This window comes from Hippocampus zosterae, chromosome 3 (assembly GCF_025434085.1).
Source record: "Hippocampus zosterae strain Florida chromosome 3, ASM2543408v3, whole genome shotgun sequence".
In the NCBI taxonomy this organism is placed as follows: Eukaryota; Metazoa; Chordata; class Actinopteri; order Syngnathiformes; family Syngnathidae; genus Hippocampus; species Hippocampus zosterae.
In genome coordinates this window covers 10,740,905-10,757,986 of record NC_067453.1, presented here as the reverse complement: position 1 = coordinate 10,757,986, position 17,082 = coordinate 10,740,905, and the positions used below count along the sequence as shown (strand labels likewise).

Sequence of the window (17,082 nt, the reverse complement as noted above, 5' to 3'; positions counted from 1 at the left end):
AAAACAAAGAAGCATTGATTGCGTGTAGACAGACAACATGAAACTGGAACAATATCGAGCTGAGCATGGAATGGAAAGAAGGCATGTCTGAATTCGACTGAACTGTCAACTTTCAGACCGCCGTCGTCTAACAATTTGTAGCACAGGGTGTATGTAGGAAGCTAACCTTACATGCGAGATAGAGTGATTAAGCGCGAAGCATATTTGCCTCCTTTCGCAAGTCGATCTCAGAGACACATATGAACTCCGAACAGCAAACACATCGTTTGCTCTCTGACTCTGACAAGATTGGGGAGGAGGGCGGGGGGCAACACTAAATCGAAAACACAGTTGTTAGACCCCCAAAGATTACATTTAATTTTCTGTATGCCCTCCTACTTCTTGATACCCATATTAAGAGGAACCCTGCGAACGAAACTCAGGCAACAATTTGGTGAAAACATACATGTCAACTGATAGAAGAATAATACAGTTGTGGCGACGACAAAACAAGCTCAAGATGAGGTAAAAGCTTCTTCTTCTTACATTTGTTGAACATTTGAAAGCATCTGTCACAAGGCACCAAACTGGAAGTGCAACATCCTTTGAGAGTTGTTTTGCCTAGTTCACTGATGAACATTTGTTAATGGTTATCTATTCAGAACAATACAGAGGGCAATGCAGCACTTGTTCATAAACGAGTTGGCCTCAAATAAATTAAGCACAGTACTGTTTTGCCCATGACTTCATGCGAGAAAAGACTGTCTGACCCAAGACAAGGCCCTGTCAAAGCTCATCAGAACTAGTGGTGTCCATGGAATGAGGCACAGCTACAAGGAGAAGGCCCGAAAGAATGAAAGGGCAGTTTAGCAGAGGATAGTGAATCACTGAGTTAAAAAGTAGAAGGTCAAGAGCCATTGCTCACTTCCGAGAAATTCTCTCTCCATCGCTATTTATGTAAGCTAATCTCTTCCATCTCACTTGGCCTCATTTACACAGCTCACAGACAATAATAAATCAGCAGCACACTCCCCAGTGCGTCGAGCCTGCCCTGCATGGCATGCTCACATCCACCGAAGTGAGCAAAAACTACAAGTGTCACCTCAGTGTGTATTCTTTGTTTTTTGGGGGGTTTTGTTGTTTTAAATCTGTCATTTGAGTACAATCTTGAGCAGCTGATAGATGCTCTGATGCACTAACAGAGACGTGGCTGCAGAGATATTGACCTGCTTGAATAGTTTCAAGTGACAAAATATTGACAGCTCTTTTTTTTTCCAGTTTTGATTTATTGTCTTAACTGCTCACTATATAAGAATATATAATGATGTAGTTATGGCCCGACACATTATGGGAGATACTGTTGTATGGCCGTGCAGCCAAACAGGGTTGATTAAAAAAATACTAATACAATAAAACAAAATAATTTTGAGAACATTTATCTCAAAAGCCAAAATCAAAACTCAAAATATTGCTGATACTATAAATATGTAATACACTTCTTGGTTGCCCCTGTGTTCCTACACATTTGAGATTTCAAAAGTCTGCATTTTTCCAGGCCCTAATTTCCAGACTACCGGTACTTAGTAAAAAAAGAAATGATGATAATAATTTGTGGAATTAGAATAAATAGATGTATTTGTATTTGTATTTTTATTTTGGATTCTTTACATGTCATTATGTCGCCAAATAATTGTGAGCGATCAATGGAACACATGGAGGTGTGAACCGATATGCAGAGGACAGTTGTCCAGAGTCCATCCTGATAATTCCCTGTATACGCTTCAAAGGGCACATACCAGCTTACCATGGAAATTAATTGATGAAAGTACCAATTCTGATTTCATAGGTTTTTTTAGTCCGTTGAAAGACCAGAGGACTTGATAATGAAGAGTTAACTCTTTGTACCGCTTCTGTCTCTTAATTTCCCCTCAATTGCCTAGCAGCATTTCAGTCAAATTAATTGTGTTCACCAAAAAGTGTAAACATTTAGATCAGGGTTATAAAACTCATTTCACATTGTGGGCCACATACGGCCTCAGAAGATGTCAAGTGGGCCGGACCATTAAAATGATACTGTACCATACTTTGTTATTAATAATCAAAATAACATGTCTTTGCATTGTTTTGGTCTAAAGAGGCACAAGAACATGAGGAAAATGTTGAAATTTAATGAACATATCTGTTACAAAACATTTCATGAAGCACCTTAGATTTCCTTAGACAAATGTACAATTTGCTTTTATCATTCACATATATGCATTGCAACTGATCCCACTGATTGTACAAAATCACAAAACTTTAACAAGTAATATGGTATTGAAAAATATAGTCATACATTTTAAGATTAAACGAGACTTCTAAAGGAATTTTTAAACCGTTTACACATGTGTATATAAAATCTAAATTGAATCCCTGCCTACACATTAGAAACTGAGGAGAGTGCTATTAAATGTGTAAGGAATAAAGTATTCACATGTCCTTGTTAGCGTTGTGTTGGGTCTGTCTAAGTGACATACTGAGACTGCTGTTGTCTTCTTCTATAATCAAAACAATGTTGTCTTCTACACTGATGAAAACAGTGTTTCCCTGAGCGGATACTCCACGAATTGCACCTTATTAAATTATTCATTCTGTGCCTTTTATGCATTTTTTCATTTTTAAATGATTGCAGCTTATTAATCGCCAGGGGGGTAATGATTAGTGAAGATCGACTCTCCATGTCATGGTGTCCTCTCCAGAACATTTAGACTTCCCTAGAAACAGCAGAACACATGGCAAAACCGCATGGCAAAATATGCCAAACTGGAACACTTTTTGCATCTCTTTGGCCTGACGTCTGGTTGCCGCAGCGGAAGGGAATTTTTACTTGCGTCATTACAACATCCTGTTTCTGTTGTGGTCGAAAACCGAAAATGCACTTTTGGGCAACCTTTGGTGTATCTCTAATTATCATAGCATGCAAACAGATGATACTCCCCAGTCTACAACTATGTAAACTTTCGGTCAGTGAGACTTATCCGTTAACACACATTCATTAGTGGATATCAAAGGACTTTTGGGAGTTAAATACTTGGTTGTATATTTTGAGGTCGTGTCAAGTCCAGTTTTAAGCGTGTCGCCCCCCCACTGCTGAGCATCAACTCCCATAAAGTGACCCAATCCCAACAACGGAAATCAGCTGACCTTGTCAGTATACTCAGGTTTCCTTCTGAACAAGTCAAACATCTTTAATACATGCGAATGGGCCTCCCTCCACATCCCATTTTATATCTGAGGAAAAGTGTAAAACCACTGTCCATGAGACAATGTTATTAATAAATTTTAAACAATTTGGGTATCTGGACCAGGTCACGGTTTGAGAATCTCAGCCACTGTCTGTACAACAGAATACATTCGGAAGATTGTGGCTGCTTGTTATATTCCAAAATCACTGCCACGACTTCCTCCCTCAGTGTGATGGTGGCAGGAAGCTTAGGCAACGCGCTGACCCATTGGAAAGGTCAGATCCATTATGGCGAGCTTCTTGGTAGTCAGGGTGTCTTGCCTCAACCACACCTACCAGTACCTAGAATGTCACTTCAAGAATACATGAAGCTTGAGCTCATGTGACAACCTTTATTAAAATTGACACAAACCATTCCCAATGTACTGTGTACTATGAACGGACACGAAGTTGGAAGGAGAGACAAAATAATTCAATCAGGGAAACTGCCTGTGCGAAGCTGCTATACAGGAAGTGCACAATCGGAAACAGGTCAAGAGTAGCTCCTTCACTCCGTTCTCAGCAGAACAGTGAAATGAAGTAGGACGACTTGGAGCGTTAACTCCTGTTGTACATTTTCCCTCTGCCGTTTTTATGGCCTCCATTCTGCTCCAACACCCTGTAATCCTATTTAGAATAGGTCACAGGGCTGATGATGAACATGCATATAGCCACCAACATGTTCACATAAAGATGGATATTGAAAGAAATAACGAACAACCAAGTTAAGAGGGCGGCCAATAATGATTAAACAAAGATTACTTATGTAAGGTTGAGGGTTGCATAGCATATTGGGGGGGGGGGGGGGGGGGTCCAACCTCTAGAATTGAGATGAACTTTCTGAGGCCTGAGCGAAGTGTGCTAATATGACTGTGTGTGTCTTGGGCTCGCTTGCCCTGATGCAACACAGAACTCTCTAATCCAATTACACTTCAGACCAGCCTTTTGGCCTAGGCCCAGCCGCCAAGGGCAAATCTATCGTGAGCTGACAACAGTGCTATAAGAGCCTGATGGTTCTGCACCCGTCCGGCAGCTCAACTGAGGCCTCAGAGGCTAACCATGGCTTTGTGGAAAAAAGGAAGACAATTATCCTCCTGATACACAAAAATCCATCCGCATCGTTATTTAAGTGTACAGTTATGTCCAGCAGGGTCAGTTCCTTTTCCTGCCTGCTATACGATCATTTGTCTGTGTCAGGCCGCCTGGGCCCCTGCAGTTAAATCTCTCCCTCTGTCCTCTATTGCAGACCTCTGCTGTTTCCAATCTAACACTTTGACCCATGCCGCTTCCACTTCTCCATATCTATATCGCCTGAGCTGCACTATTATTTCCCTCCTCGTCTCTTTCCATCTTTACCTACATTCTCATTTTCTGTTTTTCACCTTATCAGCATCACCCATTTTCTGTCCTGCTCCAATATTCTTCATCGCCATTCATTTACAGAGTTTGGTTTCATTACATTTTGTTGGAACCTAGACATAACATGAGGACAGATGTGGGACGCATGCTCCTTTCATTCATTCATTTTCCGATCTGCTTAATCCTCACAAGGGTCGCGGGGGGTACTGGAGCCTATCCCAGCTGTCTTCGGGCAGTAGGCGAGGGACACCCTGAACCAGTTGCCAGCCAATCGCAGGGCATACAGAGAAAAAACATCTTCCGCACTCACACTCACATCTAGGGACAATTTTGAGCATTCAATCAGCCTACCATGTATGTTTTTGGAATGCCGGAGGGAACCGGAGTACCTGGAGAAAACAAACACAGGCCCGGCGAGAACATGTAAACGCCACACAGGGAAGCCTCTGCACTGTGGGGTCGACGCGCTAACCACTGGGCCACCGGGTCGCTCACGCATGCCCCAATAATCTTTTTTTCTTAAACCAAGGGGCCAAGCAGAGGCCTAGTCCATAATGTGGGGATATCAGAAGACACATTCTTGGTTGATGGTTTGACTGTCTGTATTGCCTATATGGGGCAACAGGAGCACAACCCGGAAATTCATGTAATCAGAAGTGTACTATCTGAGAGACTATCTGGGTCCTTAAGAGATTTTAAATGGACCCTTTATAATTTAATTATTCACGAATGCTAAATTCTCACCAAAAGTGAAGCGAAATTTCACTTCCCGTTTCTTGCGGGATACAATTAATGGAAATGCCTCATTAGGGCCACGCTACAATGGTGGAGAGGATGGGCTCCTCCTCCTCCTGATAGAAAAAAAAACACGTGGCCAACCTTCATTGACTGCTGACTTTTCACACGTTGAATATTTCACTGTGCTCTCAAGTGTGGTTGAATTGGGAGTACCAAAGACCAAAAAAAAAAGTGCGGGAGGGGGGGCACTGTCAGTGACAAGGCTTAAATGCTTGCACCTTTAGCTTTGCTTTGCTCTCTCCACAGCTTTGTGTCATTCACTGACACATGTACGAGGCACAATAGAAGAGTTGCTTGGGCTTGTGCTTGTTGTACTACACAATCGAGTCTCAAACATGCCAGTAACCCTTGTTGGTAAACATCTGGAAGCCGAGGCTGCCCTGGGCCAGTTCAACACAGCCTGGATTGCTGCCACTGAAGAGCCCAGCTCAAGCTGTAGCAAAGCACGCACACGTCTCTGCACATCAGTGTCCTTAGAGAGAAGCAGGACAGAATTAAAACGCGTAGAGAGACAGGATCTAATCGAGCCGTGCGCTTTCCCTAATGAAGAAGGAAACAAATGGGACCATTCTCTTCTCATCCAGCAAATTCGTTGGAAGTAGAGCAATTAGAGTTGTGCATATAACAACACACATTCTTGACAGGATATAAAGAATATTTTTTTTAAAGTTTATGGACAGTGTGTGGTTGCCTACATGAACACACTACATTTATGCATACATATTTTAATAAAGATATGAAGAAATGCTTGCACCAGATTCAGCATAGATCATTTCCATCAGTACATTTCCTTTGTCACACCTAGCTTATTTTATATGTTTTGGCTTGGGGCTGGGCAATATGACAGAAAAGTATATCACGAAATAAGTATTTCATTTTGGTTGATAGTAGATTTCTCTACTGGACCCAGGAACAAGACCAATTAGGAAACATGGTCCGCCGGCTGCATCCCAGTTCCAGACAGCAGCCACCCTATATACAATTACAATGCCTGCCCACTCCTTGTTCTGTCCAATTACAGTACCAATAAATATCACAATACAAACAACCACAGAGGGAGTCTTTCAGACTCCCCTGTTGCAGTGAAAAAAATTGTTCCAGCATCATAAGGCACCAAATCCACCATCAGTTCATGTAAGCACATAACCTTTAGAAAAATATTTAAATAAAATTCAAAAATAGTCAGGAAACGCCTACTACAACAGATGATTCTTATTTGGAGAAAAACAGAGGCACTTCATATGGTGGCAGGTGTGTGTTGACTCATTTAAGATGGGCTTGAATGTGATTGGTTGATTATGATCACAACAACATCCCCAACTATAACACGGTGTGCATAATTGCACAGCCAAAATTACAGTTTACCCCTGCTATTTACCGGTGATAGGGACAGGACCAGCTGCGGATAGTGAAACTCTGCATGAAAGTGATGGTCATTAAAAGATAGCTTCCAAAACTGTTAAAAACAAAACAAAACAAAACAAAACACTGATAAGTCGTATAAAATGGAGCCAAGATGGTGGAGGAATTAAAAAAACAAAAATAAAATAAGAATATGCAAAGCCAAAGCTTGAGTATGAAGGGGCCGACTTAATCTCAATTGTTTATGTTTACTAACCAGCCACGATAAGATTTGTTTTCTTTAATTGAGTTGTACAGCTTCGATAATGGCCACATTGGAATTAATGTCTCGGAGGGCTATCATGACTGCAATCTTGTTACATTATCACATCCTCACAACAAATGGATGGATATCTAGTTTTGAAAGCAGAAGCCAGTAAATATTTGTTAGTTCAGCTATTTTATATCAGTATTTTTTATTTATTTTAAAGAAGGCATTCCACAAACAGAAGAAAAAATGCTCACAATAGCTCTAATCTAGACTATTAAAAACAATAAACCAGAAACATGGTGTCGATGCATGTGATTTGCTTTCATGGGCCACGTAAAATGATGTGGCGGGCCGCATCTGTCTTCCGGGCCTTTAGTTTGACACCTGTTGTATACTGCAACCCATCAAGCACTTGTTTATGATACTACGGGAATTATATAATAAATGTATGTGCCATTAAGCTGTTAGCATTTGTTTTTTTATTTACAGATGACTCCACAGTGGAAATAAAAAGTTCCAAAAGCACACAGCCAAATCAACAAAAGTATGACTTCCCCAAAGAAGATGGTGTCGGAATGGCCCACCCAGACCTGAATCTGAAGATCTGTGGGGTGACGTTCAGAGGGGTGTGTACATGAGATGCCGGCACAATCTTGAGAGAGTTGGACCTTTTTTTATTTATTTTTATTTTTTTATTAAGAGTTGGCAAATACCGGCACATCAAAATCTACAACAGGTGCTGCACCAAATAGTTCATCATAAATTCAGTAATAGTTCATCAGTAACATCATAAAAACCTGGCATTTGGATAGGGGTGTGTAGAATTTTCAAATTCATTGCGGGAGAAAAATATCAAAATATGCTCTGATTACAAACAACTTTCAGTTACGTTTCCCCGGCAGGAGACACTAATCTGAACATGTCTACAACACGATTTTGCCATTTCAGCTGGACCTGAAACACAACCACATAACACTGGCAACGACGATGGAGCACGAAAACAAACAGGAAAGCGATGATGCAGTAATACGTTACAGTGTCCGTAAAGCATGAGGACACAGGAGATGCAAAGCAAGCTAAAGGTTCATTCAGACTACGGCTGGCTTGAGTTGGGCGGCCCGTAGCTCACGCTACCAAGCTGCTGCTTTTTCCATTCCCTCGCTCTCACTTCCGCATTAGCGAGCCATCACTCAAAATCAAGGGAATTAAACATCTGTCAAAGGCTGCCCATTTCGCCGGGGCAGGAAAAGACACATTTAGGCGTAGCGCATCTCTCTGGCAAGCCGACGTCCTGTCTACATATGAAACTAGACAAATGAGGTCATTCAGCTTTGAAATAATACTGTCTGGGTAGTGTCTGCCGCGCAAACAAATTGTGGCAAGTGCAAAAATAACAACAAGGGTTATTGAAGCACACTTGCTCTTGCGCAGAAACAAAGCTATGTCACATTTTGTGAGCTACAACGTCATCTCCTCCTTTACCTTGCCGCCATTAGGGAAGTGTTATGATCAGTTCCATTTGATTCCCCCGGGAGCTTCCTGCCTTCTCGTAAATTATGCCACTCCTTCTCCCAGCACCTGCTAATGTCTCCATTGCTTAGAAACCTCATCAAATACTCCATCATGACCCTCTCTTACCAGGCTACGGTTTCTTTCCGCTACATTATTTTTGTTCATTCTTCCTTTATATATTGTAGTACCTCCACAGATTTCAGCACAGCTAACACACTCATAATACTATTGGAGTATAAAATATACAGATAATAAAGATTTTCTTTGATGGGAACGGGATGAATTTTCAACACACTACCGTATTGTATCATTTGATATAGGAACGTGTTTTGCAATCGAAATAAATCAGAGCGGGATAAGCACGTTAAAAAAAGACTGTTTGACCTTCAAGGTTGGATTGTGTACTTGAAAGCGAACCGCCTCAAATCGAATGCGCGCAGTCAAACACAAGCTGTCAACAATTAAAAGATGCTATCAGGCTATATCAGCAAACAGGTGACATGAGATGAATTCCAAACATACAGAAAGTATGACTGATCGCATGAAGCGCTGCATTGTGGAATGTGCAGTTTGTTTGTCAGTGACGCTTAATGTTGCGCCACTGTTGAGATCCTGTGTGGTGGGAAGAGGAGATATTTTCATGCATGTTTTGCTGCCATTACAATTGCTAAGTTTGGCTGTTAGTACGGCTGTGCACGAACCAGTGGAAGCAGCCATTAAAAATAAATGTGGAATCAGAATTTTCCACATTTCTGTTTTTCCTGATGTCAAATACGTGCATTGGAGCAATAACGGTTGAGAAACATCGATCTAAACCCGAATGTAAGCAACACATGCACACACCTTCATGCAGCCATCATTCTGGTGAGGAAATGAGTAACATTTCAGCTTTAGCAGAGGCAAAAAAGTACCACGGCATAATGATTTTATCCTTTTTGCTCATTTGGTCATCACACTGTGCTCACTTCTATTGCAGAATAATCTGAAATCTTTTCAACAGAATAACTGACAATGTCCTTGAATCAGCAAAAATAGTTCCATTTGCCACTTGGCATGCCCTAAAATTCATCAAGTGAGTATCAAAGTACATGCGTCACTTTTACAAGACGGGCTGCCTTTTAAAACTTGATAGACATGTTGCTGCAGGCAAGAATTAGAAACCCAACCAAGCAGGTAATCTTTGTTTGTAGTCTAAGTGACCTTGTGTGTCCACCAAAAAATAAAATACAAAATAACTTTAGTGATTCCCAAAATGCGCAAGACGAATAAAAAATGGAACTGGTGTGAACCAGCTGATATTGTGGTTGCATGTGTTTTGCAGAGCGTTATCTCTCAGCCAAAATGTCACATGGTGGAGAAACAGGCCAGACAGCAGGCCTCCACCCCTCCTTTGCCCTGCCCTGACTGCTCTGTGGTGCAAGCCTGCATGCGCGCACACACATACGCACACGGGCATGCACACAGGCTGCTAATACTCTACGCAGACAGCACAACAAATTGACTCAACACTTACTCTTCCACATCTAACAGTGATAACCACAATCACATTTAAATTATTTAATAGCTGGTCAAACGGGAAACTGATGACCCACAATTGTTACTCTGTAGTGGAACGAATTCAGCCTGGACACACCTTACCCAAAATTATTATTATAAATATAATGGTATCTAACACAATTCAAGGCGGCACACTAAGAAGGTACTCAAAACTAGTTTACTGTATTAAAATTGGTCTATCGTTTTGTTAAATATGTCGCTCAGCCAGTCATTCCTTGAGTCAAACAAAACAGGATTTTTGACGGGCCTCAGGGAAACCACGTTGGGTGCGTTAGCATGGCGCCTGACAGCAGTAGCATGGAGCAGTGATTCTGAACTGGTTGGTTGGGACCAAAAAGCGGGTCATGGACCCATTTCGTCTAGGTTGTGGACAGGTAGGTAAAAAAGTGAGTGGGTCCTCTTGTTTGTGACGGTAAGAGATATCACAGTTTGAGGTTGTGCACAGCGCGCAATGAATGCATCATCATGTGGCACAAGAAGGCACGCTCAGCTAAACGCCGTACTTACTGTTATCCATTCAAATACCTAAAGGAGTATGATTGAATAGTAGACTTAAGTTTAAATTAGGTGTAATTGTGACTTTCTTAGTGTTCAAAGATATGGTTGGTTATGGTCTACGGCACCAGGTAGTGTAGCCCACAGTGCTGTTTTAAAAAGAGCTCACCAGAGATGTTACAGTATGATCTTCAAGGAATGTTGTAGTAGTGGTCATTTGAAAATATGAACACTGGATGACATTTTTTTGAGTAAGTTGTACATGTTAATATGGTGCTGCTTTCTGGTTATTTTGAAAAGCGTTGTTGTATCATGATTTGTTATCTTTTAAAAATGAGGCTGTCTCAACAATATTATGAAAAGTTACTTGAGGAAATGTGTTATGTCTGAAGTTGTGTATCAAACTGGTTGCCCTTCGCATTAATCAGTACCCAAGAAGTAGCTCTCTGTCTCAAACAGGTTGGTGACCGCTTGCCTACAACATGCTCAGACTTAAGTACAATTTTGGTATACGTCACTGCCATTAAACTAAGGACGCACTGTACAATAAAATACCATGTCAGATTCCTCCTTAATTTGAAAAACGTCATAGTTTGACAGCCATGCATCAGAAACATGATTGTGGTGTAACGGGGCATGTATTTATACTTAGCACAATTCTGTACGACACAAACCATGTCAGGAACTTTTCTAAAAAGAAGAGATTAGGGCCAAGATATACGTGAAGATTGTTGGCTGTATTTTTTGCAATTGTCGTGTTTAATTATACTGAGTTCATTTTTGGGAGATGCAGTCCTCAGATTAGTAATGCTCCGAAAGGCACTTTGAGAATGTAATCATGTTTTTGTGTTTTCATCGGCTACTTTTAAAAATACATTGTCTTTGTTTTTAACTTGTATAAACATGCGTCGACACTTTGCAATTGCGGGTCTTAAGGTGACGGCAGTTGAGAACCACCGGCGAAGAGAGACAGCCTGAGAAGGAGCACCTTGCACTCAGCTGGGCATAGCTCCCTTAGCAGGACGCTGCTAATGTTAGCCACTTTGCTGTGTTAATCATTGCTATAAATAAGCACACCGTGCAGCAAACTGTCTTTGGACAGAGGGCAAGACGCCGCAAGGATACGAAAATAAAAACTCTCAGTCCTTGGTTTGGTCGCTTCATCATTGCAGGTGAAGCCCACTGACTGCAAGCTTTGCTATCGAGCTAGCCTCACCGGGCTAGAATGCGAGAAATGCAACACGACACTCAACCGAAATTGTGACAAATAAAGCAGTGACAAGCCCAAAGTGTCAACAATAAAACTGGGAGTAGGTGGCGTGTAAAATGAGGGGAAGCGATGTGTACTCACCCCATTAACCAGTCCATGGTGCTGTTTGGAGCTAGCTTAGCTAAGGCTAGCTAGTAGGGGATAACGCCAGGAGTCGGAGGCGACCCCCTCGACTTGATCCGACCGACTGCCTCGCGTCGCCGAGTCCCGTCGCTCTCTCCGGGGGTCAGTTGACTCTCCCCCCGGGCGTCCAAACCAAGAACGGCGCTCACGCTCCGAGTGACCGTCCTTGTACTGCTCTGCTAGCGCCGAGCATGAAGAGGCACTATCACAAGCAGCTGCTCAGCGGGGCAGCCTGGAAGTATTGAGCGACTTTGAGCCGGGGAACGCAGCACGCAGAGCGTGGTTGGGGCGCGCAAGCCGAGGGGCTCCGGACCGGTGCGCTGAATGAAGACTTGAGTGTCGGGATGCCGTCGGGCCAAACCTAGTAACCTCTGTCATGAAAGCTCGTATGACTGCTAGCTGACAGCTTGTAGGTCCAGCGAAGCCGCCTGCCGCTGCTGCTTCTCTGCCTGCGAGCAACTCTCACATCGAGGTCCGGAAGTAAACACAGAGCCGAGCCATTCGCACTTTGCGGCTCCTGTGCGTCGTTGGGGGAACGTTGGAGGCAACGAAACCCCTAGACAACATTTGATGCTTTGAAGCATACAGCGAACGAGTTTTTTTTGTAGAGCGTGAATTTACTCATTCGTTCTGTGCTTGGTTTTTGTTTGTTTGTTTGTTTGTTTGTTTGCTTGCTTGCTTGTAAATACGTGTAGTGACGTAATCAATTCAATTTGCTGTCTATTGATTGTGAAGTTAAGCACCACAAATTGCTTCCCTTTGATAAGAGGGTTGGAAAATGGATGGATGGATGAAAATACGTGCAAATGCTGTTGGGTTAGCTGAAATGCCAAAGTACACGATGAATTGTGGACTATGATAATAATGGGGGGTATAGGGAAACAATGCAAATATGCCCCCTAGCGACTGCGAGTATTTTTGGGATGACGTCAGAGCGAGCCGACCTTTGGAAGTGCTGTGATCTGATACTCTTATGTGCTTGTGCCATCCTTGTTTTTTTCTGTACATGATCTCGCCTTTGATCTTCTTGGATATGATATTTAGGGAACTCGAAATGAATTTTGCAGTTTGTTCTCCATGCCTTCAGAAGCTTCATTTTATTGATATTCTCATATACAGTACTAATTTTGTAACATTCTGTTGCCTTTCATTCAGATGCCGCGGCTTTCAATTCCCAACATTCATCCCAAAAAGTAAATATGCATTCTTAAAAAGTGGCTTCTCGCATAAAAATGGTGCCAGATGAATCATGCGATTGACTCACTGTGATGACCCCCAAATGGGACAAACCCAAAGACGCAACATTATGTTCTGATTAGAATTCGTCATGGGGATTGAATTTGTAGTCGGCATTCTTATCATGTAGTATTCGTACTATTTGTAGTGCACATCACACACATGCAGGCACGCAAGCAAACTTGGGAGGTGGTGATGCTACCTTGAAACACTTCTGGTCCAAAAGCCCAGGTCCTTACTGAAGCAGCCAGTATAGATAAAGAAAGATATATGGACCTGCTTGTCCACATTGGGGTTGTGAGCATGAGGCAGGTTTTACTCTGAACTGGTAGCTAGGCAATGGGGCACATACAAGCAAACAACCATTCACACTAACATGGGCAGCTACGGCAAATGTGTCTTCAATCAACCTAATATGCATGTTTTTGGAATGTGGGCGAAAAGTGGAATATCTACAACAAAAGGAAAAGAAAAAAACAGGAGCATAAGGAGAATATGCAAACATAGAAAGGCCGAGGCATTCAGCATTGTTGCAGAAAAAGAAACATTAGTTTCAATACATGAGTTAACATTCACACACATTTTTGGATGCACAATTGTCATGTGAATGCTTGACACACTTGACATTCGCACAATAAAGTTTTTCATTTAAAAACAAGAAGAACAAAACGTGGGTGCAGCCGCATTACGTAATGATTCTGTTCGGAGTCCATCCATCCATCCATCCATCCATCCATCCATCCATCCATCCATCCATCCATCCATCCATCCATCCATCCATCATCTACCGCTTATCCAGGGCCGGGTCGCGGGGGCAACAGCTTTAGCAGGGAAGCCCAGACTTCCCTCTCCCTAGCTACTTCTTCCAGCACCCTCCGGTCCCCCTTTTTAAAAAGAGGGACTACCACCCCGGTCTGCCAATCCAGAGGCACTCTCCCTGTTGACCACGCGATGTTGCAGAGGCGTGTCAACCAGGACAGCCCCACAACATTCAGAGCCTTGAGGAACTCCGGGCGGATCTCATCCACCCCTGGGGCCTTGCCACCGAGGAGCTTTTTAACAACATCGGTGACTTCAACCACAGAGATAGGAGAGCCCACCTCAGAGTCCCCTGGCTCTGCTTCCTCCAAGGAAGGCGTGTTGGTGGAGTTGAGGAGGTCTTCGAAGTACTCTGCCCACCGGTTCACAACGTCCCGAGTCGAAGTCAGCAGCGCCCCTCCCCCACTGTACACAGTGTTAGTGGTGAACTGCTTCCCCCTCCTGAGACGTCAGATGGTGGACCAGAATTTCCTCGAAGCCGTCCGGAAGTCGGCTTCCTTGGCCTCACCGGAACTCTTCCCACGCTCTGGTTTTTGCCTCAGCGACCACCGAAGCTGAGTTCCGCTTGGCCAGTCGATACCCGACAGCTGCCTCTGGGGTCCCACAGTCCATAAAGGCTCGATAGGACTCCTTCTTCAGCTTGACGGCATCCCTTACTGCTGGTGTCCACCAGCGAGTACGGGGATTGCCGCCACGACAGGCACCAACCACCTTACGGCCACAACTCAGATTGGCCGCCTCAACAATAGAGGCACGGAACATGGTCCACTCGGGCTCAATGTCCCTCGCCTCCCCCGGAACATGGGAAAAGCTCTGTCGGAGGTGGGAGTTGAAACTCCTTCTGACAGGGGATTCCGCCAGACGCTCCCAACAAACCCTCATTATACGTTTGGGTCTGCCAGGACGGACCGGCATCTTCCCCCACCATTGGAGCCTACTGACCACCAGTTGGTGGTCAGTTGACAGCTCCGCCCCTCTCTTCACCCGAGTGTCCAGAACATGCGGCCGCAAATCCGATGATACAACTACAAAGTCGATCATCGAACTGCGGCCTAGGGTGTCCTGGTGCCAAGTGCACATATGGACACCCTTATGTTTGAACAAGGTGTTTGTTATGGACAATCCGTGACGAGCACAGAAGTCCAATAACAAAACACCACTCGGGTTCTGACCGGGGGGGCCGTTCCTCCCAATCACGCCCCTCCAGGTATCACTGTCATTGCCCACGTGAGCATTGAAGTCCCCCAGCAGAACAAGGGAGTCCCCAGCAGGAATACTCTCCAGCACACCCTCCAAGGACTCCAAAAAGGGTGGGTATGCTGAGCTGTTGTTTGGTGCATATGCACAAACAACAGTCAGGACCCGTCCACCCACCCGAAGGCGGAGGGAGGCAATCCTCTCGTCTACCGGTGTGAACCCCAATGTACAGGCACTGAGCCGGGGGGCAATGAGTATGCCCACACCTGCTCTGCGCCTCTCACCGTGAGCAACTCCAGAGTGGAAGAGAGTCCAACCCCTCTCGAGAGAACTGGTACCAGAACCCAGGCTGTGTGTGGAGGCAAGTCCGACTATATCCAGTCGGAAATTCTCTGCCTCACACACCAGCTCGGGCTCCTTCCCTGCCAGAGAGGTGACATTCCATGTCCCAAGAGCTAGCTTCTGCAGCCGAGGATCGGACCGCCAGGGTCCCCGCCTTTGGCTGCCGCCCAGCTCACATTGCACCCGACCCCTTTGACCCCTCTCATGGGTGGTGAGCCCATGGGAAGGGGGACCCACGTTGCCTCTTCGGGCTGTGCCCTGCCGGGCCCCATGGGTGTAGGCCCGGCCACCAGGCGCCTGCCAACGAGCCCCACCTCCAGGCCTGGCTCCAGAGGGGGGCCCCGGTGACCCGCGTCCGGGCAAGGGAAACCTAGATCCATTTATTTCAATCATCATTGGGGTCTTTGAGCCGTGCTTTGTCTGGCCCCTCACCTAGAACCTGTTTGCCATGGGTGACCCTGCCAGGGGCATAAAGCCCCAGACAACTTAGCTTCTGGGATCATTGGGACACACAAACCCCTCCACCACGGTAAGGTGACGACTCACGGAGGGGTCTGTTCGTAGTGTGGAGGCCAAATATAATCTTCTAGCCACTGTTGCCACCCAAAGCCATTTGATTGCAGCAGTAGCTGTTATGTTTGTTCTACTCTCTTATATGTGGTTCTGACCCAAAACCTTGAAAACAAGAGATAACAAAAAAACGCTTTTATGATGGTGACGCAAATGATCATATAACCTACATGCTGTATGTCGTATGGCAACATCTAAAGTCTAGAAAACATACAAAATATGCATGCAGTATCTTTGAAAAATTGCATTTTTAACTGCATGTTTTGTTTTTTTAACTGAAATGGAACATTTCTGTGTGATGCCACACCCGACTCAAAATGTCAATTATGACATGCCCGCTTGGCCATCACTGACTGTATGATCACATTACATTGCTTGTCCAATCAGTGCTGCGGGAAATTTAGTTCGCTCAGTAGTCAACATGCGACTGTTGTGATAGTATGTTGTGTGATTTCTTTTAGAATGTTTTAATACATGCTAACTATGTCGAGCAAAAAAAAAAAAAACAAACAAACAACCCCTCCCCACCTCCCAAAGTGGTCGGACGAATATGTACCACATGGATTCACGGAATGTGATGGGACTCAGCATCCTTTTTCCATGATGTGCCATGCCAAGTTGAGCAACTCTAGTCTGATAAGGTTAAGAACCACTGCACTAATGCCTTTGTCTTTCGTGAGCTTCCCGTGGCGTTCATCACAATCAAACAAGACCCGGCGAAATGTCATTGGAAGCCATATTTCTCCACTGGAAAGCATCCATGGGCACTGACCTCTCACCGTGAAGCGGTGGATGTGGCAGGCACGCACAGTAACTTACAGTTAAATGATCATAAATGAGCTCACACACAGGCTGCCTTCCCAAAGCATAAACTGTGTTTTATGTTTTTGTCACATCAGTAACAGTGGATCCACCTGCTCGACTTCTCTCAGCCAAATCAACACCATCAAT

General features: G+C 44.1%; 1 protein-coding gene across 1 annotated transcript in view; it reads right to left on the bottom strand.

The window, feature by feature from the left end:
* mob2a (MOB kinase activator 2a) overlaps positions 1 to 13,449 on the bottom strand; it is a 60,476-nt gene extending 47,027 nt beyond the window's left edge. The window contains exon 1 of the mRNA XM_052060132.1: positions 11,926 to 13,449. Coding sequence (XP_051916092.1) covers positions 11,926 to 11,942 — 17 coding nt within the window. The 5' untranslated portion in view covers positions 11,943 to 13,449. The remainder of the gene's footprint in view (positions 1 to 11,925) is intronic.
* Between the last annotated feature and the right edge of the window lie 3,633 nt (positions 13,450 to 17,082).